The 26,504-nt window shown below is 41.8% G+C and overlaps 4 protein-coding genes across 5 annotated transcripts; 2 read left to right on the top strand and 2 right to left on the bottom strand.

Moving 5' to 3' along the window:
• Nucleotides 1-641: 641 nt before the first annotated feature.
• si:ch211-284e13.4 (insulin receptor substrate 1-B) lies at nt 642-11,715 on the top strand. Its single transcript, XM_049742315.1, has 3 exons — nt 642-1,308; nt 2,519-5,539; nt 7,908-11,715. Exons 1-3 carry the CDS (start codon nt 960-962, stop codon nt 7,913-7,915), a joined length of 3,378 nt encoding a protein of 1,125 aa, XP_049598272.1. The 5' UTR covers nt 642-959; the 3' UTR covers nt 7,916-11,715.
• A 2,703-nt stretch (nt 11,716-14,418) lies between these two features.
• Nucleotides 14,419-18,499, top strand: LOC125982131 (mitochondrial ornithine transporter 1). Of its 2 annotated transcripts, none has more exons than XM_049742383.2 (7): nt 14,419-14,901; nt 15,451-15,549; nt 15,983-16,241; nt 16,329-16,466; nt 17,058-17,233; nt 17,321-17,479; nt 17,566-18,499. In XM_049742383.2, exons 2-7 carry the CDS (start codon nt 15,495-15,497, stop codon nt 17,685-17,687), a joined length of 909 nt encoding a protein of 302 aa, XP_049598340.1. In that variant the 5' UTR covers nt 14,419-14,901; nt 15,451-15,494; the 3' UTR covers nt 17,688-18,499. The 2 variants fall into 2 exon arrangements, with proteins under 2 accessions (XP_049598340.1, XP_049598341.1); XM_049742384.2 differs by having other exon boundaries at nt 15,451-15,671.
• A 1,551-nt stretch (nt 18,500-20,050) lies between these two features.
• Nucleotides 20,051-22,935, bottom strand: hinfp (histone H4 transcription factor). Its single transcript, XM_049742370.2, has 9 exons — nt 22,532-22,935; nt 22,019-22,245; nt 21,793-21,904; nt 21,548-21,700; nt 21,363-21,440; nt 21,108-21,228; nt 20,876-21,014; nt 20,579-20,703; nt 20,051-20,495 (listed from the first exon to the last, which is right to left on the bottom strand). Exons 1-9 carry the CDS (start codon nt 22,686-22,688, stop codon nt 20,141-20,143), a joined length of 1,467 nt encoding a protein of 488 aa, XP_049598327.1. The 5' UTR covers nt 22,689-22,935; the 3' UTR covers nt 20,051-20,140.
• A 310-nt stretch (nt 22,936-23,245) lies between these two features.
• Nucleotides 23,246-26,322, bottom strand: dpagt1 (dolichyl-phosphate (UDP-N-acetylglucosamine) N-acetylglucosaminephosphotransferase 1 (GlcNAc-1-P transferase)). The gene is made up of 9 exons (XM_049742374.1): nt 25,866-26,322; nt 25,670-25,790; nt 25,376-25,589; nt 25,151-25,297; nt 24,983-25,067; nt 24,728-24,916; nt 24,534-24,621; nt 24,203-24,358; nt 23,246-24,127 (listed from the first exon to the last, which is right to left on the bottom strand). Exons 1-9 carry the CDS (start codon nt 26,018-26,020, stop codon nt 24,062-24,064), a joined length of 1,221 nt encoding a protein of 406 aa, XP_049598331.1. The 5' UTR covers nt 26,021-26,322; the 3' UTR covers nt 23,246-24,061.
• Nucleotides 26,323-26,504: the final 182 nt, after the last annotated feature.

The following is a 26,504-nucleotide window of genomic DNA, read 5'->3' as shown; positions in this document are numbered from 1 at the left end:
TCTTATAATCGTCGAGTACCAAAGCAAAAAAAAGGGGGAAAAAAACCCCTGCTTATTTCGCCTCCATGTCAGACATACATCGTGTTCCACCGCGCACTGTCCTGAAGCCGCCCCGAATTTTGACTGGCACCAGTTTAAATGTGCCAGTCTGAGATAAATTTGTCAATTGGCTAAAGGAAACCAGAAAAAGTCCGGAAATATAAAACACTTTCTTTCAAATTAAGAAAATTCACCTAATTCCCGAAGAAGAGTTATGCAAGACCAAAGGTATCGTGTGGTACTACTATATGATTGCCTTTTGTAAGAAACATATATATACTGAATGAAGAACTGCAAATGCACTACTAGTGTGACTTGAACCATGACCACTGATTCCAAAGCTCTTACATGATTGTATTATGTTTTTTTTTTCTTACAAGAATACATCATATGCATGAATAAATACATATACATACATATATAAATGTATAGTTTATAAACCTCTAGCAGCAAAATACTATGAACATTTTGTTGCTCATTGCACAAAACAGATAACAGAACTTAATTGATCAGTCTACATAGCTTTTATTGTGGAAGGCTGTGACAGGATAATGTGTTTAAAACTGCCAAACTTGACTGGGGTGTCTACAGACAGGGGACGGTCTCAGTCAGACAGGTGGAGGAAAGGAGACGTCGCTACTCGGCTGAGCGCACACACCGCATATCGAACTTGGATCAGGAGGGACCGGGCCGGACTGCGGAGGACATAATTGGGATCCTCCTGCAGCTGCTGGATGGCGCATGGAGGCACGCTCCGGCTCGGTTCTCCATCCTAATCACCACGCACATGCTTGGACACTTCGGCGAGGATGCGGGGAGGAGAAGGAGGAGGCATGTAGTTGCAATGGATTAATTAACGAAGACCACATGGACTTGTTCGTTTTTTGACATCTTGAGTGCTTTCTAGTCAAGCAGGGGCCATGGAGAACCAAGGCGCCGAGTTGCAGAATTATGAAGACGTGCAGAGAAGCGGGTACCTCCGCAAGCACAAATCAATGCACCGGCGCTTCTTCGTTCTGAGGACGGCCTCGGAGCGTGGTCCCGCTCGCTTGGAGTATTACGAGAACGAGAAGAAATTCCGCAGCAAATCTCCCGTGCCCAAGAAGGTGCTGAACCTGGAGACGTGCTTCAACATCAACAAGCGGGCGGATTCTAAGAACAAGCACCTGATCGTGCTCTACACCCGCAGCGAGAGCTTTGCAATCGCCGCGGACAGCGAGGAGGTCCAAAACGAGTGGTACCAAGCCATGCTGGACCTCCAGTGCAATTGTAAGATGGCAAAAGTCGAATAATTGATGTTGCTCTCTGCTGTGTGTCTCCGCATCGGGCCCATCCTGCCTTAGGCTGTTTTTGCTCCCCATCTGCCCGCATGGGGCCATTGGATGCACTCCATTTCATTTTATTACCCATGTTCTTCAAATTTAGCTCCCTATCTTCTACAGATGAATTAAACGCGTGTAATTATTTGAATGGAAAAAATAATCGAAATCATTTGGATCCAAGTGGACTGGTGCGTTTTAGGGGTGGCATTTGCAGTTTGGGCAATTTTGGGATTCAAATATACAACAAGCATTTTATTCCGAGCTAGCAAGATATAACACGTAGTAATATTCCAAATAGGGTGCAGCCTTATTTTTGCATGGCGCAGAGGGCATATAGCAACCATCGACGGGATGCATCATATAGCGCTAGCCTATCGCGGAGCACTCCCGCTCCAGCCCGTGTTGTTGTTTTTCTGCACAGCCCCGAGAGCCCGCCCGCCTCTAATAACCTACATTTGTGCAGAAGGCGGCATCACCGTGCATCCATGCTCTCTGCGTGGCTGCATGTGAGAAATAGAAAATTGAGGGAGGGGGGGAAAAAATGTCTTTCTGTGCGCGTCTCCCTCGTGTTGTTTACGTTCATGTTCCACTGCTTGGAGCAGAACAGCACTCGTAGCCTACCACAACCCCTCCTTTTCCCCTCACTGTGCACCCACTGACGGGCTTTCCCAGCTCTGCATGCACTATACATGAATGCTGTGAGACGACTGCTGGATGCTAGGGTTCTATTTTGTTCAGAATACAGTCATGTCTCAGAGCTTTATCGTTAAGCCTTTGTGGGATTAATCTGTTTCATCTGCTTGAATTTATGAGTGTCTGCATATTGCTTACAATTAACCAAAACTGTGGCTTGTAGTGTTTTTTTTTCCCGACACATATTTAATGACTTTCTCATTGCAGTTGTCCATAGAAAGTCTTAATTGTTTTGTCAGGTACGGTGAACCACCCCATATTTGTGTTTAGATAGGTGTGGCTTGGTGGTTGAGGACCACTGCTGTAGAGCATTAAGTGAAGCCTCAATGGGATCAATAGACAAAATTTCATTCAAGTCCCCCCCCAAAAATCCTACTATTTATAGTGCTAGCTATATTTATTTCCATTCATCTTTGGGCAAAGAGTTCCCCTTGTTCATTCATGCCCTTTCTCTTTATTTACAGGTAAATCTCCTGAAGACTATGGCAGTAGTGGAGAGTGTAGTTCTCCATCTCCAATTCCAACGTTCAAGGAAGTTTGGCAGGTTAAAGTTTGGCCAAAAGGTCTTGGACATGCCCGGAACTTAGTAGGCATCTACCGCCTGTGCCTAACTGACAAGACAGTCAACTTTGTCAAGCTCAACTCTGATGTGGCCGCTGTCGTGCTGCAGCTGATGAATGTTCGCAGATGTGGCCACTCAGAGAACTTTTTCTTCATTGAGGTGGGTCGATCGGCCATCACTGGACCCGGAGAATTCTGGATGCAAGTGGATGATTCTGTGGTGGCTCAGAACATGCATGAGACATTGCTGGAAGCCATGAAAGCGCTAAGCGAAGAGTTCCGTCAACGCAGTAAATCTCAGTCTGTGGGGACGTCATGTGGCGGCGGAACTGCTTCAAACCCCATCAGTGTTCCGAGTCGTCGACATCATCCAAATCTGCCGCCCAGTCAGGTGGGATTCACCAGGCGAGCCCGCACGGAGACACCAGGTGGTAGCAGTACCAGCACCTCACCGACATCACGCCATGGATTTCCACGGGCCCGAACGGCAAGCATTGGGGCCAGGTCGGAAGAGAGTGGAGCAAGTACCAGATCAACATGGGCCAGCTCCAGCCCGAGTCTTAATGGATCCTGCTCAACTACACCAACACTCAGGCCCAAGCCCACCAGGGCCCCCACCCCTGCAAAGATTACACTCAGCCTTGCGCGCTACACGCCTAACCCGGCTCCCTCTCCTGCTCCCAGTCTCTCCTCCAGCTCTGGTCACGGCTCAGAGTGTGGTCTAGTGGGCGCGGCAGTGGGAGGTATGACAGTGTGCTCCTATCCCCGCGTGTCTCAGAGAGTTTCCGTTTCAGGTTCACCAAGCGACTACGGCTCCTCTGACGAATATGGTTCCAGTCCTGGTGAACACTCACTGCTCATGCCCAGTATGGCTGCCCATCACGGGCACGGAGAAGGGCCCTCAAGCTACATAGTCATGGGTCAGCGAGAGGGCCTACTTGGTTCCCATCATCGCTCTAAAGGCAGGCGCATTCTTCGGCGCTCATCCAGTCGGGATTCTGAGGTCGAACGAAGACTACTAAGTAAGAGAGCTTCTCTACCTTTGGCCACACACGAACGACTAGCCCCACATCGAAAAGATGATGACGAGGACGAGGAAGAATATGCCATAATGTCACAGAGTGCTAACAGAGAAGGCTCTGGCAGCTTGGCAGTGGGGTGTAGGCGAGGTGATGTGGCAGGGGAGAACAGAAAGAGATTTGACAAAAGGAGGGAAGCAGATGCGAGAGCTCCTTCGGATAGCGGTTACATGTCAATGTTGCCTGGAGTTACGTCTCCAGCTGCAGACGATGAATACATGGCCATGACGCCGAACAACAGTGTGTCACCACCTCAGCACATGCGGCAACCCAGCTCAGAAGGCTACATGGTCATGTCCCCTAATAGTAGCGTCTCCACAGAGTTACACGGACTGGGTATGTGGGATAGCAGGGGGAGCATGGAGAGCCGGGTTGCCAGTGACTACATGAACGTCTCACCCGTCAGTAGCCGCTCTGCCTGTAGCACACCACCGTCCCACCCTGAACAGCACCAACTACAACCAAAAATGTTTAATTCCTACTTTTCTCTGCCCCGAGCTTATCAGCATACTCTCTATAGTCGCTTTGAGGAGGATCTAAACAAAGGGGAGTGCAAAAAAGACAGTATTGATAGTGCTGGAATGAGTGGGGGAGCTGGGTACAACAAGAGAAACAAAATGGGAGTGGGACACACTGGAGGCTTCCAACTCTCCATGTCTTCCTCTTCTTTCTCCTCAAGCTCAGCCAGCAGTGAAAGTCTGGAGGACAAGTCCATGTCAGCGGGCAAAGGGTTAAGTTTGTACAAGAGTGCAGGAACATGCACCAAAGATAGTCGTCATATTCAGAAACGGGGATCGAGCTGCAAGAGCCCAAAGCAACAAAGGAGGGGCCGCCCGCTCAGTCTGTCTTCAGACATTGCGAAAGCAAACACTTTGCCTCGGGTGAAAGAGAATCTTCCCCCAATGGCGGCTCACAACAACGGTGAGTACGTCAGTATTGTTTTTAAAGAAGACAATAAGTATAATGGAGGAAGATGTGCAGGGTCAGATCGAGCGCAACCCGTCTTACATGGAACCCTGCGACCCTCAAACCAGCCCCTTCGTGTTCCTGATAATGCTGCTAACCTTCCTCGCAGCTTCTCTGCACCATTGTCCACGTCTGCTGAGTATGTCAGCATGGATGTAGGGAAGTCATCAACGCCGCTAAGGTCAACAATCAGCCCCCCGCAGGGCCCACCGGCTGTTGCGCCCAAGGGCCGACTTGAACATGGCACACCATCTCCTCTGGCAGCAGAGGGAAACTCTGTTTATCGATCCAAAGGAAAGGTAGCAGGAGACGCCCTTAATTCGTTCATTGACAAGAACAGTCCAGATACCAATCTTTCAGCGAGACCTGCCACCCATTCAGGTCCACCTGTACCCATGGGAGATGAGACAGGGTTGGGATTTTCTCCTGTTAAGACCTTCCAGTCTCCTGAGCATGGCAGCAGACTTATCCGAGCCGAAGCTCAGAGTCGGCGGGGCCACCACTCAGAGACCTTTAACTCCCCTCCCTCTGCACCTCGACACCCATCCTCCACTACCAACATTTTCTCGGAGAGCGGCCAGCCGGTGAGCCACCGACACACTTTGGACTGCTCGCTGTGGGAAAGCAGCCAGGCAGCTAGTTTGTCTGACACGCCACCTCCGCAAGCCTCTGCTGAACAAGGCCTTAACTATATTGACCTTGACTTGGCCATTAAGGAGAGTCCTCAAGCTGGAGCTGAGCGTTCCTCTGCCGCCCTCAACATTGGCGCAGGCGCTATGGGCAGTGGTGCCGGCTCTAGCCTCAATACTTACGCCAGTATTGACTTCTACAAGTCCGAGGAACTGAGAGCACACCAACTTGGCAGACAGGATGATCAAGGTAAGGGTTCATTGGGCCACAGGTTAATTTAGAGTTTACAAACTATTAGGTTAAAAAACATTTGGAGTTTGACTATTTGTCTTGCAGCGTGATGCAAACTGCAGACAAAACTTGCGTGTGGCTCTCAGTCAGCTGTGCACATTAGCGTGCCTCGTCTCTAAGCTGCGGGTTGTCTGCAAGGTCTCTTATGACAAGTGGTTGTCGAGTGAGAGCGCGGTCAATTGATGTGTCTGCTGCTGGTAATGAGCCCTTCACATAAACGGTGATAGACAGAGGGGAACACGGGCCAGGTATTTGCGATTGCGTGTGGGCGAGCTGTCGACCGCACCGGTTCACACGGCAAACTCGAGGTCTCCCATCATGCCATGCATGGCTCAAAGTCATGTAATGGTTAATGGTTTTGATGGATTGGCTACTGTACTGAAGCACATTAGAGATGAGTGTCTCTTTCACGTCAAGAAATATCTTGGAAAAGCAAATTTACATGAACAAAACAATGAGATTCTATATAAGGGAGGCATCATATACGTATTTTACAATAATATTGCTCTGTTATGTTTCTTATTGTGGCTACATTTATAATCGCTTTGGGAATGCTCTGCGTCACTCCTTCTCATGTGGCTTAAAAATGCATTGCTTTTCTACCACCACCGCACAAGTGTAATAATAAGCATTTTAAATTAACCTCTTTCGATGAGTCAAAGTGAAGCATTATTAGCTTTTGGAAATACAGAATTGGTGATACTGGCTCTACTGTAAAATGTGCAGGAGCATCTTTGGAGGGAGTGTACATTACTCTATAGAAAACGGGGAACATCAAATATTCATCAGGAACACACAATTTCTGAGTCTTATGTATTCAATTACATTTGCATAATTGATTCCTCTAATGCAAACGTGTGATCATAACACCGTAATTGCCCACTTACTGCGACTGGGGACAGCGTGTTTATGCATTTACGTAACATGAATTGAGAGGAAAGCTCTTATAATATTCTGTCAATAGCCCCCATACATTTTCCCACTGTGACTGTTGATTGCATGTGCTGCTCCTGCTAGTATATGACGCATGTTATATGTACGGGATATGGCATGCACAATAATAAGCGCTCACATAATGCTGCTAATTCCGCTTAACACTCATATTGGAATGACTTCCAAGTGAAATGTTTAATGGACATTGATTTCAGATGTTTATCAACAATGTTTCAATTAGTATACTATTCTTGATCAGAGTTGCTTCAAGAGCAAAGTGTTCTTCTGCAGAATATTGAAAGAAATATAAATGTTGGTTCAGTGTTGACCTCATTGACCCTCTCTTTTATTAAATTGACTTAGATCAATAAGTATGCAAGACAACATCTGTCACCTTTTCCAGGGCTTACGAACGCCATGGCCTGAATGAATATTAACCTTTAACAGACTTGTTTTTCTGTGTTTGAATATAGCACAAGATTGTAAGAATAGGCGTGCCTGTGTCACTGAATCACAGCTGTTGTTTTTGTAGAAACTCGTAGTTGGCTGATCTGATTTGTGCGGATTTTTTTTAATTTTCCCAAAATAAATTATGGAAATTGAATCAATTAAAGGTCAAACTGCCGTATTCTTTTAATAATTGCACAGACATTTTTATCTAACTGCAGCAGAGATTGTGACGTATGCCGGATGCCCAAATGTGTCACTGGGTGCCATTTAAGCGGTGCCCCCCAAAAATCAGGAAAACTGAAATGGTAAAAAAAATAAATGGATCAATTTATTTGTTTTAGACATTTTATTCACAAAATAGTTGCTTTTCTACAACCACTAGGGAGTCTTAACGGTTGATGTTGAAAAAAACAAATAGAGCTGTGCTCTTAAACATTGTTTTTCTTGAGTTGCACACCATCATTTTCCTCTCAGGAAAGAAAGGAGCAAGCGGTCAGCCCGAGTCAAGTTGACGTATGGGCACTTTTAGCCATAAGTGTCCCCTGAGGTACAAACTGGTTTCTTTATGAGGCTATTCTTTAATAAAGAGAGGGTCGATTAGTCTCAGTGGATCACTTTGGGGCACATTCATGGCCACCACAAGCTGATTATTGCTACGCTCATTTGTTTTCTTGATAGCATGGAGCTGATGCAATTGCATAATATTAACACGTGCGCCACTGCGCATGAGGCCCTTATCATTAAAATCATTATAGAAAGATATCACACATCATGTGGTGTTTACACAACCAGCCACAGATTAAATGTTCTAAACAACTACGACCTTTTGCACAGTACATAACCTGACAGACCTAATCGACTATAATAATAAATGAGAATCAATAAAGTGTTTCCAAAAAGGCCCATCTTAAATTCTTGCCGGTGTTTGATTGTTTTCCTCCAGATTGTTGATGTGTGCCGAAGTCCACGATGGGAGCGGCGCGATGCCCAACAGTTGCCACAACACGACTACGTGTCGAGTCCAAAATATTGGAACTCTGGGAAACCAATCCTCATCTGTCTGCCATGTTCTGACAACCAAACATGTGCCAAACACACTCACACACACACGCGCGCGCGCGCGCGCGCGCACACACACACAAGCACACACACACACACACACACACACACACACACACACACACACACTGACACAGACGGGGTAATCTGTTTGTATGCCTTGCTCTGATCAGCTAATGTGAACTTGATAAATGATTATGTTTGATTATGTGGGTTCACAGGTCGGCTTTATGTCCATTTGACACGATTAAAGTACTATGACAATCGGGCGAAGCCATAAAGTCGGTAAAAATGTCACACATTTGGTTTGATTGCCTGCAAGATTGACATCAATGTGATTGGTTGCTGAGCAAATGTAATGAAATGTGATCATTCAAGGCTCAGTAGTGACATCCATTTAGTTTATAGTCTGATTGCAGCTTCATGTCCCAAAAGGCTTTTTTTATTCCTGTGTGCAACACCTTCCTTTGTTTATGTCCTGAAAACGTGTCAACAAAAGATGTCTTTTACACAATTATACACGTCATCATATTTGTCAATATGATACATACAGGTGCCATTAAAGCCATAATGCTTCTTCAGGACGTTTCTTTAGCTGTATAAACAACAACAAAAACTTTTTTTCAAGTACCACTTTGGCTGTGAATTGATGTTGTCCAAAAAAGTCAACAGAGGATTCTTCAAATTTGAACACAATTTTCCTTAACTTTCGGCAAGCAACATATCTGAGCTTTGCGCTGTTTTATGGATTTGTATTGTTTAAGTAATCGATACTCATATTATTGTCAGGACAGCAAAGATTTAGCAGTGGGAAAAAGCTGTCACGCACAATTCCACCTGAAGCTTATACAACCTTCGATGTGATTAAATTAACCATCGCATGTCATGTTTCCACTATAAGATGCATTATTGCCAGTTGCCAAGGCTTTTTGTGCCGCATGCATCCTGGTACAAACGGCGCATAACAATTGGCAAATTTGCATAACGTTCTTCTGCAGCATTGTTGGTCAGTATAACAGAAACAACCTCACACAAAGGAAATTCTACACTGGTGCAAAAGTTGCCTTTAGCTCCCTCCCAAACAAGGAAGTGTGGACATTATTTTTCGGCAACAGTTCTTTTTATTCATTCAATATTCTATCTTTATATCGTATTCATGCTTCATGCTACAGTATACATGCAAACAGCATTTAAAACACCACAGCTTGTTTTTCCTCAGTGGCATAACAGTTTACTTGACACAAATATAATAGGACACGTTATTTAAGATATACACTATACATACAGTATTTTGATGAATACTATTTAGCCTAGATATCTATATATACTCTTTTATAAAGTGCCTCTTTTTTGATTGTAGCTGTTTTACACAGGTAATCTTAAAATGGGTTGTGAAAATACAAGAAAAAAAGATGAAACACATTGATATCAGTAAATAATTTTTAAAATGGCCTTACTGTTTATCTGAAACGTGAAAATATTTTTTTTATTTTATTTTAGAGGGACAGAGGGTGCCTAACAGTTAAGCCACTATGTCAGCATTCCCTCGCTCTTGTATGACTTTGCCAAGTTGAGGTTGGGCCCAACAAAGTGAAGCAAAAAATAATAATAATAATTATGATAATAATCCAGAACAGGGGCTGCTATTTCATCCTAAATAATGTTACCGGACAATATGAGGATTCTAAATTGTATACACTTTATTCTTGAAACCTGTTTTAATAACTTTCTGCATTGTTTTTACCTGACAGCTTTCATTCTCTTGTATATAAAATACTAACAAGGCAGTCTCATATTAGACTGCAAATGAAATGTAGGTATTGATTTAGGCTTGTGGTGTATTTTGAACCTCAAAGCAAACATGAGTGGAGGTCATTTGAACTCTTCAGAGCAGCTAAGTGTTTACCTGGGCTAGAACACGACGAACACGCTCGTGTGTGTTGTTTTTCTATATTTGGTGGTGGATTCAGTCCCCAAATTGTGTGACAAGTGCTCCTTTCTGTCTTTACTCTTATCCAAGACCTGGTTCAGTCCTCTCCTAAACCACTATTTGTATTATGTCTATTGGTTATACTGCTGTCGGATTGCCAAATTGCCAAATAATCAAAAATACAATCTGACAAGAGCATTTGTAAACAAATCTAATTTCAAATGAATTTTTCTTTCCTTGAAGTGCTTTGGGGCCAAAACATGATTTTAATTTTTCAATGAAACAATTTTAAAGAGTGTTTTTTTTTTTTTTTTTTTAATCAAGATCATGTGAGTTTCTGACTGGTTGAATATCATACCCAGAGCCATTGAAGTCTGGTTTGGTCCGGTTGCAACTCAAATCAAACAAACACAATGTACAAAAAAAAAAAAAAAAAAATTGGAATATACTGTATGGTTGAAAACAAACATCAGTACCGGAGGCTTCAGTAACAATGGTGACCAAACTCAGCTGGTTGTTTCTGGTTGTGTGTATACAGGGTACAAGGAAAGAAGGCTTTCTTCGTGTATTTTTCCCACATTTAGAATCATATTCGTGACAAGGCTCCTGAAAAAAAAATCATTATTCTAAAGATGAATATTATGAAAACCATGGCCACATGTTGAGTTAGAATAAATGAATGAATATATGCCTACTGGAAGTCACACACAAAAAAGTGACAAAGGATGTAGAGAAGTTGTGTTGCAGAGATATATTTTTCTAAACATTCACCATCTTGACTTCTTCGTCTTTTGACACTTTCTTATGTCATTTCCAGATAAGAGACCCATTCACCAACCAGTGAACATGAAAAACTACACATCCCTGTGCTAATACATACATAAAATAAATTAGACTAAAAATAACTAATCCAAATGAAAATGAAACTTCTCAAGAGGAGGAGTAAAAATGCATCACAAGGATACAAAGTGCTGGCTCAAGTGATTGTCAGTCTTTTTTTCAAGATCACAAAACCTGGTATTTGAACAGGGGTGTGCAGGTTTTTACATTCACTTTGGTACATATTTAGAATTTATGTTTCTTTGTCATCGGCTTTCAAACAATCCCATGAAATTATTGACCAGGTGCTTTTGAGTTACCTGTTGTCTGAATCCGAATAGCCCGCCACTGCCAGTAGTTTGTGCTTCAGAACAACAATTTACTGCCTGACACTTACAGTATAAATTCAACTAATTAGTTGGTCCTTTATAATCTATTTGTTATTCCTTCAGTGCTACTTTCCTAATTAGGGATTACGGAGCCTATCTGACTGTACCTCATAATCTTGAGACTGTGCAGACAAGACAGTTGGTAGTTAAACCCCTCACAGTCTAAGAGCACTACAGGAGGAAAATATCGATAAAAGCTCTTCAATGGATGACTGCTTCTGAGTGAAGGACCAGACTCTAAGTGTGGGAAATGATACTGTTTGTACAATCAAGATTAGCATCTGTAATTACAATTGAAAGAGCATTCTATGTATTTTAAAGTTATCTACTTTGATATTGATGTACAAAGACTGATCATGAACTCTGTAAAATATCATGTGCATAGAGGAGTTCACTGATGGGTGTTGGGGTGGGACAGTTGGGGTGAGTGGGGTTCATTCAATTCATGACAAATTGTTTCCAAACAGAATATTGACAATAATTGTTTGTGATGTAGACAACCTCAAATGTTGTTTTTATATATATATAAAAAGGAAAAGTGGGAGAAAAGGACATTTGTGAGTATTTTTTATTGACCATGTGTTCAAAGTCAATGTTGCACCATTTACATTTAGCGAGTCCAGAGTGTTATGAGGAAACTGGACAGACTTTTTAAGGCATTAGCCAGACTTTATGTTTTTAATCCCAGACTCCTCTGGCCTAACAGATGGTATTTTGGCAAGATCATTGCATGGCAAAGGTGCCTTTTACTCCATGTTTGTCAAATACAGGACTGTCTTGGAAAATTAGAATATTGTGATAAAGTTCTTTATTTTCTATAATACAATTTAAAAAACTAAAATGTCATACATTCTGGATTTATTACAAATCAACTGAAATATTGCAAGCCTTTTATTATTTTAATATTGCTGATTATGGCATACAGCTTGAGAAAACTCAAATATCATAACTCAAAATATAAGAATATCATGTAAAAGTATACTAGTAGGGTATTCAACTAATCATTTGAATAGTCTAGTTAACTCGAAACACCTGCAAGGGTTTGCTGAGCCTTGATAAACAGTCAGTTTGGTTCAGTAAACTAAATCACAATTATGGGGAAGACTGCTGATCTGACTGCTGTCCAGAGGACCATCATTGACACCTTCCATCAGGAGGGTAAGACACAATAAGACATTTCTCAAGGATCAAGCTGTTCACAGAGTGCAGTTTCAAAGCACATCCACAAAAAGTCTGTTGGAAGGGGGAAATGTGGCAGAAAACACTGCACAACCAAGAGAGATGACCACAGCCTTAACAGCATTGTGATGAAGAGAATTTGGGGGAGCTTCAAAGACAGTGGACTGAAGCTGGAGTCCAGGTATCAAAAGCCACCGTTCACGGACGTGTCCGGGAAATGGGCTACAATAGCCGTATTCCCATGGTCAAGCCACTTGTGAAGCGTCTGACTTGGGCTATGGAAAAGAAGCACTAGACAGTTGCAGAGTGGTCCAAAGTCCTCTTTTCAGATAAAAGCAAGCTTTGTATTTCATTTGGAAGTCAAGGTGCCAGAGTCTGGAGAAAGGCTGGAGAGGAGCAAAATCCAAGTTGCTTGAAATCCAGTGTGAAGTTTCCACAGTCAGCGATGGTTTGGGGAGCCATGTCAGCTGCTGGTGTTGGTCCACTGTGTTTCCAGTCCAGAGTAAATGCAGCTGTGTACCAAGAGATTTTAGAGCACTACATGCTTCCATCTGCTGAAAAGCTCTATGGAGATGATGATTTCATTTCCCAGCATGATCTGGCACCTGCCCACAGTGCCAAAACCACCAGTAAATAGTGTACAGACCATGGCATTACTGTCCTCGATTGGCCTGCCAATTCCCCTCACCTGAACCCCATATAGAATTTGTGGGGTGTTGTGAAGAAGAAGCTGAAAGACACCAGACCCAACAATGCAAATGAGCTAAAGGCCGCTATTGAAGCATCCTGGCCATCCATAACACCTCAGCAATGCCACAGGCTGATTGCCTCCATGCCATGCTGCATTGATGCAGTAATCCATGCAAAAGTATTCCCAACCAAGTACTGAGTGCATAAATGGACATTTTCAAATGTTTGATTTGGTTTTGCTGTTATAAATGTTTTTTTTTTTTTTTACTTGGTCTGAGGAAATGTTCTAACTTTTTGATAGGATTTTTGAGTTTTCTTAAGCTGTAAGCCATAATCAGCAATATTAAAATAATAAAAGGCTTGCCATATTTCAGTTGATTTGTAATGAATCCAGAATGCATGACATTCTTGTTGTTTTAATTGCAATACAGAAAATAAAGCACTTAATCACAATATTCTAATTTTCTGAGACAGTCCTGTAGGGCTACACAAAGTTTACTGTGAAATTAACACACCAAAAACAATTACACAAGTGAATACAACATATACTTTTTCAGAAACATCCTCAGTGCTAATGCTAACTGTGAATAGGAAATCTCATCGAAGGAAATTAGCATTGTGTTCAGGGAGCGATATTCCCTCAACAAATGAATGTTTATACACAAACTCTGTGGTAACACATACAGACGGTTAATAAATCGATAACCATATATTTATCCTAATATGTGAAATTGTTTTACTTTCAATTGCAACTTTCTTCTTGTACACTTTTTATCTCTATAAATGATGCCCCACACTGCCTCTAAGAAGACAAAAAAAAAAAAAAAAAAGAAGCTATTTCAATATAGTTTTTGTTTTACTTATTAATTTCCTGGTTTCTATTTTGTGTTATGTGACCAGGTGGTTTGTTAAAGTCCTACAAAATCAAGCAGCTCACCTTCAAACATTCAAGGAGATTGAATCATAAACAAATCAATCTAACGGTTGTGTACACATCATTAACAAATCCATCTGTCACGTCAATATTTTTAGTGACATGACATCTGCACATTGACCCCATGCAGGAACACTGCTCGGTTTGTTTGTATTGTGGCCCTCGTTGTACTCTTGATTATTGCAGTTGAATGCCGTGTTTGCACATTTTATGAGAAATGTGTAGAGTTGAACTTTGCTCTTTTTTTTGTTGTTGTACAATAGACTGTGGGGTGGTGTCAATTCTCAAACACTGCTACAGCAAAACATTGGACAGAATGTATAGACAGTCTGCATCGGGCTTAACTAACATTTATTGAGTCTATTGTACATTGTACATTGAACTCAATAGTCACTCATGTTTTACAAAATAAACAGCAGAGGGCGCGCTAATACCTTGTACCACCTACCCTGACATTAAACCGGAAGTTTTCACATGCATGAATTTCGCGCATTGCGGATCACTCTTACTATTTATTTATTTTTTTAAGTAAACCAAATTCATTATTTTTGTTTAATCGAACACGACGTAACGTTAGAACTGAACGACCGTAAAATAAACGTTAATTTTATAATCGAGAATGGCCCAAAATTGGACGGAAAGAGTTTGGTACCTGGAAGTGGAGCAGAGAAAGACCTCTTGAAGCCTTGTCATCAGATATGCTCTGCGACACCGTTTATCATTATTCTGAGCCGCAGCGCCTTTATCGTTGCCCATTCATCTATCCACCCATTAACGCCACACCTTGGGAGGAAGATGTTGCAAAAAAGATAACATTTGATATAATCATGCGTGCTCTGTGATTGTACCACAGCATGTTCTAAGTTAGCTCCGTTTAGCAAGCCTTCGGGGGAATATCAGCACTGAGGTCACACTCGGTGTGAAAGCGCACGCAAAGGTAAGTAAAATTAACTAGGTATTTATTCATTACAACGTCGCTTGTTACAGTGACCTTGTTACAGTATTATTGCAGAAAACATCCACTACAGTCCGATTTAGATCCTTAAGCCCTGATAGAGACATAAAAAAACAGGGAGAGAAAAGCACGCATTTCCTTATTAAATCCCATAACGTGCAAAGTTGTACATGTAAACATTTCTATTAAGTGTGTTGAAACATGCTCAGCGTCGAACCATCAACCCCCACCCCACTGCTGGTAACCTTCATATGTAACAGGCCAAGAACAGTAAAAGGTACGACAGTAATAACCTTGCGATAAGGGTTGCGTAGCAAAGCTGGAAATATCTCTTTCTCCACGTTGATGATCAGTATTGTCAATCAATTGTGGAGCTTTTTTTTTTTTTTTGCCAATTAATCTCAAGATCCCAGATATAGGCGGCCGAAATGAGTTTCCTCTGCAGGGTGTCAGGGCTCTTGAACTAGTGAAGTAATTTGTTTTCTACAATTTATTGAAATGCTTCCATACTATCTTTTATATGGTTGTCAGGTGCCTGACAGAAAGAGAAACCTCTTCTAACAATTTTGGACACAATGGCACCTCATGCTGTGGTTCAGGCCATCATCGACCTCTCTGCTGGAGCAATTGGTAACCTGACTCACTTTTTGTCAACATCCCAAAATTATGAAAAAAAATTACAGTACGGTGCAGTATCCATTACTGTACTCTGTGTTCCCTGTGCCTCAACTGCAGACTGTGTCCACTTACAGGTGAATGTGAGCAAACATTGATACCTATTTAAAGTGGGCCCAAATGGCCATAGACATCTGTCTGGGTCTCTTTCTGGCTCATTTGTCTCTACTGTGCCTTCGGCTCACTTATTGCCCTTCTCTTGAATCTTAAATGTATACATTATAAATATCTCATGTATTTTAATTATTCACTTTACGAGACAATCTTTGGGGAAAAGATGTCAGGACATTTTCTATTTTGGGATTATTTCACTCCTATAAAGAAACTAAAGTGCCGTATTTAGTGTTTGTTGGCCCATGTTTGTTTGGACCACGTTGTCTTCTCCCAGGTGGGGCCGCATGTGTCTTCAGTGGACAACCTCTGGACACAGCCAAGGTCAAGATGCAGACCTTTCCCACACTGTACAGGGGCTTCATTCACTGCATCATGTCTACATACAAACAAGTTGGAATCCGCGGTCTCTACCAGGGAACCTCGCCGGCTCTGGTGGCTAACATTGCTGAGAACTCTGTGCTCTTCATGAGCTACGGCTTCTGCCAGCAGGTTATCCGCTTCACGGCAGGACTGCACAGTGATGCCGTGCTGAGGTAGGGCAATGTAAACAAAGGCCTTGGTCTGTAGCTGGATGAATACACGGAGGATTTCTGTTTGTTTTTGCCTTTCATCCTCACTAGTGACATGCAGAAAGCGTGTGCCGGCTCCGTGGCGTCCATCTTCTCTTCACTGGTCCTCTGCCCTACGGAGCTCGTCAAGTGCCGTCTGCAAGCTATGTACGAAATGGAGGCGTCAGGCAAGATTGCAAGGAGTCAGAAGTAAGTGGTTCCAAAAAGTCTTCCTGTTCTAATAGATTGCTCCAATATGGCTAGCACTGCATTACAACAAAATATAAAAAGGATGGATGTTCGACAGAAGTTCCTTGACCACAAGGAAAATGACTAGTATCTATAAGTTTGTGATTCTGAATGGTTATGACCTCAAAAAGCAACTGTGAGTCATCAATTTGTTGTGACCACGAAACCGGTGGGACCACTGTAGGATTACTCGGAAGTTGCTGAGGTGTTCTAGGCTGCCCAGGGGAAAGGTAAACATCCAAAATAGTCATGCGAACGAATTTTAAGTTAGACAAATGTATACCTAATGCGAGCTGGCTACCAGCAAACAATTTGTAATTATTTTGTAATTCTTGACTACTTTCTCAACATTTCAAGACAGAAGTTACCAATCCTACACTTTGAGAATTACTAGGTGATTCTGTATTTGATTTACAGTCCGCTTCAAACTGGAGTGGCATTGAGTAAACTCTTTTTTGCAGAATTGTCCTTTCCAACTTTCTTAGGTGGTAAATGCATTGAAGTGTGTGTTAATCAGGTTTTCTAATCCATAGCTTTGCATCCTGTTTGCAGCTCTGTGTGGTCTGTGGTGAAATCCATCATGAAGAACGAGGGTCCACAGGGCTTCTTCCAGGGCCTGACCACAACCATTGCCAGAGAGGTTCCTGGCTACTTCTGCTTCTTTGGTGCCTACGAGTTATGCCGCAGTGCCTTTGCAGACTACATGAAGTGTGAAAAAGATGACATTGGTGAGCGAGCGGCTGCCACAGCGCATTCTGGGAGATCATCATGAAATCCTAATTCTTATGCTGTGTTTGCGTCTTACTGTCATGTAGGCGTGGCTCCGATTGTTTTCAGCGGGGGTTTCGGAGGGGCGTGTCTGTGGCTAGTGGTCTACCCCATGGATTGTGTCAAGTCTCGCATCCAGGTCATGTCCATGACGGGCAAGCAGGGCGGCTTTTTCAAAACCTTTATGACCATCGCACGAACCGAAGGTAGTACATTTCATCTTCATCAAGTCTTTATCATCCTAATGGGTTGAAATCCTCTTGGTTCCTTCTGTTGTATTTCTTGCTTGTAGGTATTCGAGCACTGTACTCCGGGCTCACTCCCACCATGGTCCGCACCTTTCCTGCTAACGGAGCACTTTTCCTGGGCTATGAGGTCAGCCGCAAGGTCATGATGAAGCAGTTTGATGGCTGAGTTGCACATTTTTAAATAAGCTAGGAAGGTGCAGTGGGCAAGACCTCAATCAAACTCTGCGATGAAGAAATCATGTTTGCTGGTCAAGTTCATCTCCATTACTTTTTAACTTAAACATTGTATTTACATTTTTGAAATCACAATGTTAATTTATTTTTAGAGCTAACAGTTGTTTGTTTCCTTTACTGCCAATATTTCCGAGACAGCTATTCTACGTGGTCTTGTCCACACCACATCCTCGCCTACCTCAGTGTTGTGAAATGCACAAAAAATATACAGTATTATTTTAAGCCTTTTTAAGCAACATATGCACACAGATGAAAATAAACCAAACACTCCTTTTTAAGGCATGATGGTTTTCGAGGCTTCAAACAGACCAAATCTGTTCTGGGGTCTAATGAGGACACAGAGTTGATCTAACTTTTAGTATAAGAAAATTCAATAGATGATTCACATGTTTTTAGAAAATGAGTTATTTATATCCTAGTTTTTCATTGTTATTCTTTTTGACTGAGTAAGTTCCAAACTAACTGACTGGTGTCTTGGATTTCAATAATAGTTTTGCCAAACCAAATTAATTGAACTAAACTTAATAACACTCCATGTTTTGCCTTTCATTATTTTGTTTCTATTGCTACCGATGTGGTATTCGCACTCCATGTACATACAGGGTTGTGCCACGAGCAATCTCGCATCCATGTTAAGAAAGATGTTTTATTAAGAAATTGCCAAGATTGGAACTCTAAACATATTACTCTATTTAACTACTTTGATATTGTAGTTTAATATCCATATTAAACTTTTCACTGAAACAGTTTGTTTTCCTGTATTTTATTTTACTGTGAACCATAATTCATATTCTACTTATGGGAAATATAAGAGTGACAATGTGAGACTTGTCTGTCACATTTGTAGTTTAGTCTACACATTTTTCACAAAAGTTAGGGATGTCTGTAAAGAATATATTACATTATAGGTTCAACGCAAATTTTGAGCCGAAGGTCAAATACTCCCAAATTTTTATGTGTATATTCAGCAGGACACTTGAAATTTGCATAGGACAATGTGTGACAAGACATTTTAAAAAGCATGTGATGCAGCTGCTTGACTTGGCAACTCAGACTTTGCCACACTGCAGCGGCAAAGCAAAAGACATGCAATACGTATATTTGGACTACCAAGCTTCAGGTGGTGGAAGCAAATCATGTCGACTGAGAGTGTTGCATTCCAACCAGTCTGTCGGTATTCAGATGACTTTTTTGCATGTGCAGAACTGCAGGTTCTGCACATGCAACCTGATGGACTGAGATGTCGCACAGAACTGCTTGTACGCAGCTGCAGGCCAGCAGGATGCCAAACAATCCAGTGTTGAACTGTACAAGGTTCTTGGGCTCCGTGCACTTTCCCCCACCACTGGGCACAAAAGAAAATATTAGCATGACTGCCTCTGAGGTTCAGGTTCTCTCCCTTTTTGTGGCGCTATTTTAATGTAACTCCAAAGTTGGCCACCAGAAAGCGGCACATGTGTCAATTTATGTCTAACAAAGAAACATGTTTCTTTGATAGACATAAATTGACTCTCTTAGCACTATCAACCTTGATTTTGTACTTCTGACTCTCCTACTAACTTCTCTTACTACAGTATGTTAATATATTTTCACTGTCTACCCCTGCTATCTGCCCCTTGTTATAATTGAAAAGTGGCTCCAAATTAAAAATACAAACCAAAAAAAAAATAGGTCACGGATTGTGGTGCACTTGACTTCGATGGGCTCCATTTCCCTGCAACCCTGAACGGGATAAGCAGTAAAAAAAAGGTGGATAATGAAGAACAAGCATCTCACAGTACCATTTTTTTAAAACAGCAATTTAATTTAAGTTTTGTGTATAGTGCATACACATAACAATGTGGTAGGCATAACATATTGCATCGTTGTGTGGATGCCATTTTCTTCATCATTAAGGAACCTTCATGTTCCGAAAAATTAACAAACAACAATGTGACGATGCTATATGGGAGGTAGGACGCATTGGATGAATTAATTCAAATTATAATTCAATCAAAATACAGGCAATCTAGTTGTCCACAATGTTGGCAAGCAAGATAGGAGCAGGGAACTGCCTAATATAGGCTTGTTATTTTGATGGGAAAATTATTCAACTTTACGATCACATCTTACCAGTTACATTCAGTTAAGCTAGAAACAAAACGTGTACAATAGTGCCTTGAGACATCATTTGTGTTTCAATCGCCATTGCTTAGGCTTCCAAAACCATCACTATCATTGCTAAACTTTAACCTAGCTAAGTTTGCCATTAGCGAAGTTGTTTGGTGCATAATTCTCTATATTTTATCTTAGGTGTAAGATGGAAAACTTTGAATATGTACTTGCAAATCAGAGCAAAACATCAGTCAAGTGACTTGTATCTCAAGCCAACAGTGTATTCACATACTAGGATGGTGTGTGGGGACAAACTGTCTGCACGTCTTGTTCTTGAGGTATATCCTGATACTGTAGTATGACGATGTCGTCCGCCGTCTGTGCCAAACCTCCAGTGAGAATCGAGAACAAGATGCTCTCTTCCTGACCGCCCTCCTCACAGTTAACGGTAGGTGCCTCGGTCTTCTGCTCCTCTAGCAACAGCCCCCTCAGCTCTACCTGAGTCTCTGAAGGAGCGGCCCCGGGGGACTCTTGGCTCGCCTCTGCGATTCCATGTTGCCTCTCTCGCATCAGCTGCTCCGTCAGTTCCACGCTCTCGTAACGGATCAGCTGCAGCCGAAAGAAGCCGTCTTCGTGCTCCTTGTACCTGGTAGCCACGAGGGGGGGAAGTTGTCAACATGAGATTGCATGCGTCACCAGCTATGCATTTTCAATTCAGCTTCAACGTACCGGAACCGCGGGTGTCCTGAAGGCCATTTGAACTGGTGTTTTTTGTGCAGGTGAACCGTGAGGTTATTTCCTCTGGTGAAGCACTGATCGCACACATGGCACTTGTAGCGAGCTAAAAAATTACCCTGAACAAAAACAAATTGAGCAGGACTATCATCTGCAATAAACATTAAAAGCGATTGATAGTTTTTCATAGAATGTCCTACCATATACATTATTTCCCAGAAAACCTGGGATGTAGACGATCTGAGGTCAGTGAATCGTGATACTGTGGGGGAACACTATTGCGGCATTTACCTCATGCTCCTTTTTGTGGTGATTCTTCAACGTGCTAAGAGTACGAGATGCGAAGCTGCAGCCAGACACATTGCAGTGGTAACTCGGCTCGATGCTATGGCTGTCCAGATGTTTACGCAAATCCACCAGATTCTTACAGCTAAAAATAATACAAGAGAATCACAAGCAATTAATTATGACATTTTAGGAAAGAGAAAGGAGCAGACAAGTACATATTTGCAGGATGTGCTACCTGTATTCACAGTATTCACAGCGATATGGCTTCTCATTGCTGTGACGGAACTTTATATGGTTGCGCAGCGCTGAAGGTGAAGGACAGGTCATGTCACATAACGGGCACTTGTAGTGGCTCACTAGAAAAAAAGAAGTGATAAACAATGTTAACATCATAACATTCAAGACACAAAATAATTGATGATACTAATAGAATTGTTATGAGCTTGGCTGCATATAAGAAAGCAATGCAAATTACTGGCTAGCTACTAACCGTGGGTCCTCATGTGGTCTCTGAGCAGTCTCTCTGTTGCAAATCGTTTTGAACAATGGGAGCACTGGAATCTTTGGCCTAGAGCAAATATAAATTAAAGCACATAGGGCAAATATAAATTCCCCCAGTTATGTCCGCGAACTATTTTGCTTATGCATGTCTTTGTACTGTGTCTATATTCTCACCTTCCAAAGCACCTTGTCGAATGATGTGGTCAAAGTACTTTGTGTTATTGGCGTACATTCCTCCACAGCCTGGACACGCTACGACCTTCTCCTGGGTGTGGCTGCGTAGATGCTCCCGTAACTTAGAACGGCCTTTAGCAGTAGCATCACAATCTATGCAGCAATAAGAAACTCATGATAGCATTTGTATTCAATAGGAATAAGGGCCATTTTGGAACTATTATCATAAGGTGATGACAGCGTACCCTTCCATCGGCAGCGTAAAGGGAATTCACAGTCTCCTGCTGGTATGTCTACAGATAAGCTGTGAAGCTCCACATGTCTGTAGAACCACTCTGGATTCTCATAAGGTGGTTGCTTGAACACGCAAAAAAGAAGTGATTGCATTTTAAAACCTTGCATATTATGTGAGATTTAATTCGGATCACGGTTTGGATTACAGTAGGCATTTTACAAACATGCACAACATACCTCACATTCCTCCCACATGCAGGTAAAATTTTCAGGGATTTCAGGGACAATATTGCGGGTGTGGAAGCCGATGGAGCACGTGCCAATTTCTGCCTGGCCATTGAGCACCTGCTGACCCAACTGTTTCAACTTGGTATGGTAACAGTGAAAGAAGAGATGTCGTCGGAACTCTTCAGGACCCTCCACAGAAAAGAACCCGCAGTCTCTCCAAAGGCAGTTTCTTTCCCCTGGTCAGAAAAGACAGGAAAAGTAGTCCAATGTATTATTTAAAACAAAAGCAGTCTGAAAAAAGGACCTCCACTAAACCTTAAACATTGACATAAGAATAACAAATTACATCTAAAACAAAACATTGACTATATTATTCAGTTGCTTGTATTGACATTGACAGTTGGTGTTTTCGGGCTTTCTAAAAGCTTATGATGTTTTTCAAGAGCTGATCGCGTAATTAAACCAATTCACATGATCTTGTCAGTAAATGAGTAGAGGAACGTTATACTGGCTTCAACTCACATTCTAGTTCTTCATCCCCTTCCGCCTTGTTCGTAGCATCCAAGTGTACCTCCACATGCTTGCAGAATTTCTCCATTTGACTGAACGACTCCTGACACGAAGCCCACTCACATTCTAATTTCAGCGTTTTTTCCTGTAGTCGTTTATTGGGAGGCATCTCCTTGAATGGCTAGTTTCACTTAAAAAAAAACGTGAATCCCAGGATGAACCAAGTATTGTTTGCACATTAGCTCTAAAACATTAAGCAGTTTGGGAAACCTGTCGAAGAAACGACAACGGACTAGGAAGTGATTCGAATTATCATTGAAATAAACGCTCCTGTCTAGATTTTAGCTATTTGAGTAGCACAGACGATGTCATCATTCAAGAGTTTTGACGGGCGGTGCAGCGTTTTTAAAAGTTCCACAGAAACAATGCAGCGTTTATTTACTGGTGTTAATGGTTCCGGAAGACACGCGCAAACAACCAGGCACGAATTTCACTCGTAAAATCAGTAACATTTATTTTCCCTTTTTATTTTAAGATTTTGATATTGACGTTAAAACATGAACACAATATATTTTAAAGATTTACATTTGTACGTACTATATCAAAGTAATTTCTTGGATTGTTGGGTCTAAAACAAATGTGTGGCCCTTTGCTGGAATAATACTCCAATTAATAACCTTTTACAGCAATTGTATTTACCACTTATTAAAAAAAATGTGACGCATATTGTGTATGTCCACCTTTATTGTACAGTCTCAGCCAACTATATTCACAAATAATTGCCAGCATCCCATTTGAAGTTACTGGGTACATTCTAAATCACAGTAGTTCAGTGCTTTTATACAAAAAAATTGATTACATGGATGGGTAAAGAGAGAAAGTAACTTTATCCTTATCAGTAACTTAAAACTAATGTTGAGCTTCCCCAAATGAATTTTTGTAATGTATCCTGCGTCACATATTTTCATAACTAAATTGCTAACTGTGCACCAGAAAACATGATTTGCTTTTAAACTTGCTCCGTGAGTGGTTTTAATATCTTGAGCATTGTGCACAGTTTGCTCTTCCGTTCGCTGTTGTGATAATAAAAATCCCCACTGCAGAGGTAAAAAGGATTAGCAATTTAAAAAAATATCCCTTTTATTTAAATAACAGCTTCATATGGTTATTACAGTGCACATGTACAAGTGAAACCATGAACTGCTGCACTATAAAAAAAGTTCATATTGAATTTTATTCAAACATGAGTCTGCATGATAGCGGTTGCGTCAGGGGATAGTAGACCTCACTAGATTACTTTAAACCTAACAGAAAAATATAATTTTTGGGGTGGAAAGAAATTTGCGTTTCAAATTTCAGAAAGACTTGCATTATATTCGTACATTATGCGAACATATTGTAGGCAAATGTTTTCACCCTGACACTGGGTCTTTGCCACGCATTGAGGCTGAGAATCAAAAGTAACGAGGTAATGGAATATTTCAAAAGGCACAAACAATGAGCCTGTAAAATTGTTCCAGAAATATTTGTTTCTGTCATTCTCTAGACGTCGTAGAAGAGGCGCACCAGATGGTAACGGATCCCAAAAGCCAAAGCGCTTCCCACCACCTGCACACAAAAAAAGTGGAACACTAATGTCTTTTTTGTAAAGTAAATGGCTGTTTGAGCTGTTTTTGGCTCTACCTGTATCAGGAGCATGATGGCAGTGAGATTTCTCTCGTGCGTGGGACCAAGGAATTTCAACACGAGATTTATTATGGTCATGTTGTTGCACTCAATAAATTCATCATCATTTTCCTGGCCTCTGTGTACCTCAAGGAGCTTCAGTAACTCTGCAACCTGTCGATATGGCAAGTTTTGCCTGTCATTTAATGCTTAATATTGCTTTAGAAAAAATTTGAAACACTGCAAAATATGATGCGGTGCAGTACGACAATACTACAGACACAACTAATGACAAATAATGCCGAGACAATAACTCTCAGCCTCAAACGAGCTCTTGTAATGAACTTACCTGCAGAATGAGATGTCCTAGTTTAGAAAGGTCCTTGCGTTTGAATTTAGAGTAGCTCATCCCCAGTTTGCCTGTGTCCGGATTCAACCTTACATGTGCATGTTATAATATGAGAAATATGAATAAGAGGGGGTCATAGAGTTAATGAACATCACATGAAATGTGTACATTTCAGTTCATTAGAAGACAGCTACCTGGGAAGTCTGTGTCTGGGACATGGGATGATGTGGAATAGTTGAGGCAAGGAATACAGAAAGTTAATCACTTGAGGAATGAAAAACAATAGCATTGTTTTGCTGAAGTGTCCCAGAATGCCAACTACAGCAAAGGTCATTCCAGCAAAGTAGCAGAAAGTGTCTCCCACGAACACAGACGAGGGGTACCTGTAACAACAACAACAACAAAATTTTAATATTGAAACAATGGTCTGTGGTTTTACGTTGACACACCAGTTGTGGTAAAAAAGTGCTAAGGTGGTGAAGAAAAACGGCATCATGAAGTAGAGAGAGAAAACATGGTCGTCGTGATAATCCCCTGAAATGAAGAAATAATAATGATCAAATTCCAGACTGAAGGACAGAATCAAAGTGGGTAAAAGTGGATAAACAGCAACACACCGTTGAGCTCCAGCAGGTTAAAGATGATGATGGAGCCAGAGATGAACAGAGCTTGACCTGACTCGATGCCGTTAATACCAGCCAGGATGTTGATGGCATTTGTACAGAAGACTGCCAGCATGCCCATGTAGACATAGTAAAGAATACCTGTCAAAAGAAAGAGCCGTAAAAAGCAATCAACCCCATCATACACAGTAGTACCAACACACCACCAACACAACTCACCTAGATCCAGATGCAGCCCCAGCAGTGCTCGGAATGGTTTAGGCACCAAGATGACCGTGTTGCCAAAGTTGGTAAAATAAACCATGAGAAGTGGAAGGGATGCCATAGTGGGAAGCAGGAGCTTGTGCCTCCATCGCAAGTTGAGCACATCGTCAGCAAATCCCAGAAAAATCATGCAGCAGATAGCGAGAAGCGCACCGATCAGCTGCACAAACTGAACAAACGGCACCATCAGAAGAAGTCTGACTTGCCAGAAAAGCTTTCTCACGTTCACTGGCTTTAGTGTGGAACTACCTCATTGTGTGGGAAGCCATTGCACTGATCTCCCACAAAGCAACTGAGGAAAGGCACTGGGATGAAGCAGAAGAGAATGATGAGGAAGACTGTCCCACTGATGACACCCTGTGATTCTGGACTAAAGAAGCAAAAGAGGGTCAAGCAATTTTCGATTTGCCCTGAACACAATAAAAGAGAAGAGAACAGTACTCACACTTGATTTTTTGTCAGTTTGTTTAGATCCATCCCGTACAATCTGGCCGCGATAAAATGGTCCTTGAAAGTGGGAATCAGCTTCATTGTGGCCAAGCAGCCCAGTGCTGACATGAGACCGTTGATGGCCAGCGGTAAGAATGGCGACGGCGACATTTTGTGCTTCTTGATCAGTCTGAACAGGTCACCGAACTGTGCACTGATTGTGCGGTTGCCCAGTTAGTCTCTCAATGAACAAACTTAGGTTGTTTCCACTCACGTATAAGCACGTCATGCTGCCATTTTAAGACATTAATAGCGACTCAGAATTGGTAATAATAATGAATAGCTCCATAAATCACAACAGTAAGTCAAACAAGTTGCCGTCGGGAGATTTTACGCTAAAACATGAGCTACGTTTGAAAAATAAACTCTCCAACTGTCATGTTACACTGTCCTATTCCTGGTGTCAGACGAACAATATACTTCCGGATATACTTTTCAAAATAAACCATAACCCTTCATTACAGAACGGTCCACTGAATAATACCTCCAAAAAATTCTCAACATGTCTCAAAATTGTACGTCTTAATACATGTTCATTGCCATTATATTGTAATTTTCTTCCTAAAATTAAGGGAATTTTTGTGAATATTTGTGG

The sequence above is a fragment of the Syngnathus scovelli genome, chromosome 15 (genome assembly GCF_024217435.2).
Source record: "Syngnathus scovelli strain Florida chromosome 15, RoL_Ssco_1.2, whole genome shotgun sequence".
NCBI lineage: Eukaryota > Metazoa > Chordata > Actinopteri > Syngnathiformes > Syngnathidae > Syngnathus > Syngnathus scovelli.
Note: the sequence above shows the minus strand (reverse complement) of the source record. Positions and strands in the feature narration are given on the sequence as shown.

Bases quoted from the DNA above. Each gene is read 5' to 3' on its own strand.
- si:ch211-284e13.4 (XM_049742315.1), top strand. From the start codon at position 960: ATGGAGAACCAAGGCGCCGAGTTGCAGAATTATGAAGACGTGCAGAGA. The intron at 1,309-2,518 runs GTAAGATGGCAA...CTTTATTTACAG, and splicing joins GCTGGACCTCCAGTGCAATT to GTAAATCTCCTGAAGACTAT.
- LOC125982131 (XM_049742383.2), top strand. From the start codon at position 15,495: ATGGCACCTCATGCTGTGGTTCAGGCCATCATCGACCTCTCTGCTGGA. The intron at 16,242-16,328 runs GTAGGGCAATGT...CATCCTCACTAG, and splicing joins CACAGTGATGCCGTGCTGAG to TGACATGCAGAAAGCGTGTG. The intron at 17,234-17,320 runs GTGAGCGAGCGG...ACTGTCATGTAG, and splicing joins GTGTGAAAAAGATGACATTG to GCGTGGCTCCGATTGTTTTC.
- hinfp (XM_049742370.2), bottom strand. From the start codon at position 22,688: ATGCCTCCCAATAAACGACTACAGGAAAAAACGCTGAAATTAGAATGT. The intron at 21,905-22,018 runs GTATGTTGTGCA...TGCGTGTTCAAG, and splicing joins GCATGTGGGAGGAATGTGAG to CAACCACCTTATGAGAATCC. The intron at 21,229-21,362 runs GTTAGTAGCTAG...CTTTTTTTCTAG, and splicing joins AGACCACATGAGGACCCACG to TGAGCCACTACAAGTGCCCG.
- dpagt1 (XM_049742374.1), bottom strand. From the start codon at position 26,020: ATGTCGCCGTCGCCATTCTTACCGCTGGCCATCAACGGTCTCATGTCA. The intron at 25,590-25,669 runs GTAGTTCCACAC...CCGTTTGTTCAG, and splicing joins ATGGCTTCCCACACAATGAG to TTTGTGCAGCTGATCGGTGC. The intron at 24,359-24,533 runs GTAAGTTCATTA...CCATATCGACAG, and splicing joins TAGGACATCTCATTCTGCAG to GTTGCAGAGTTACTGAAGCT.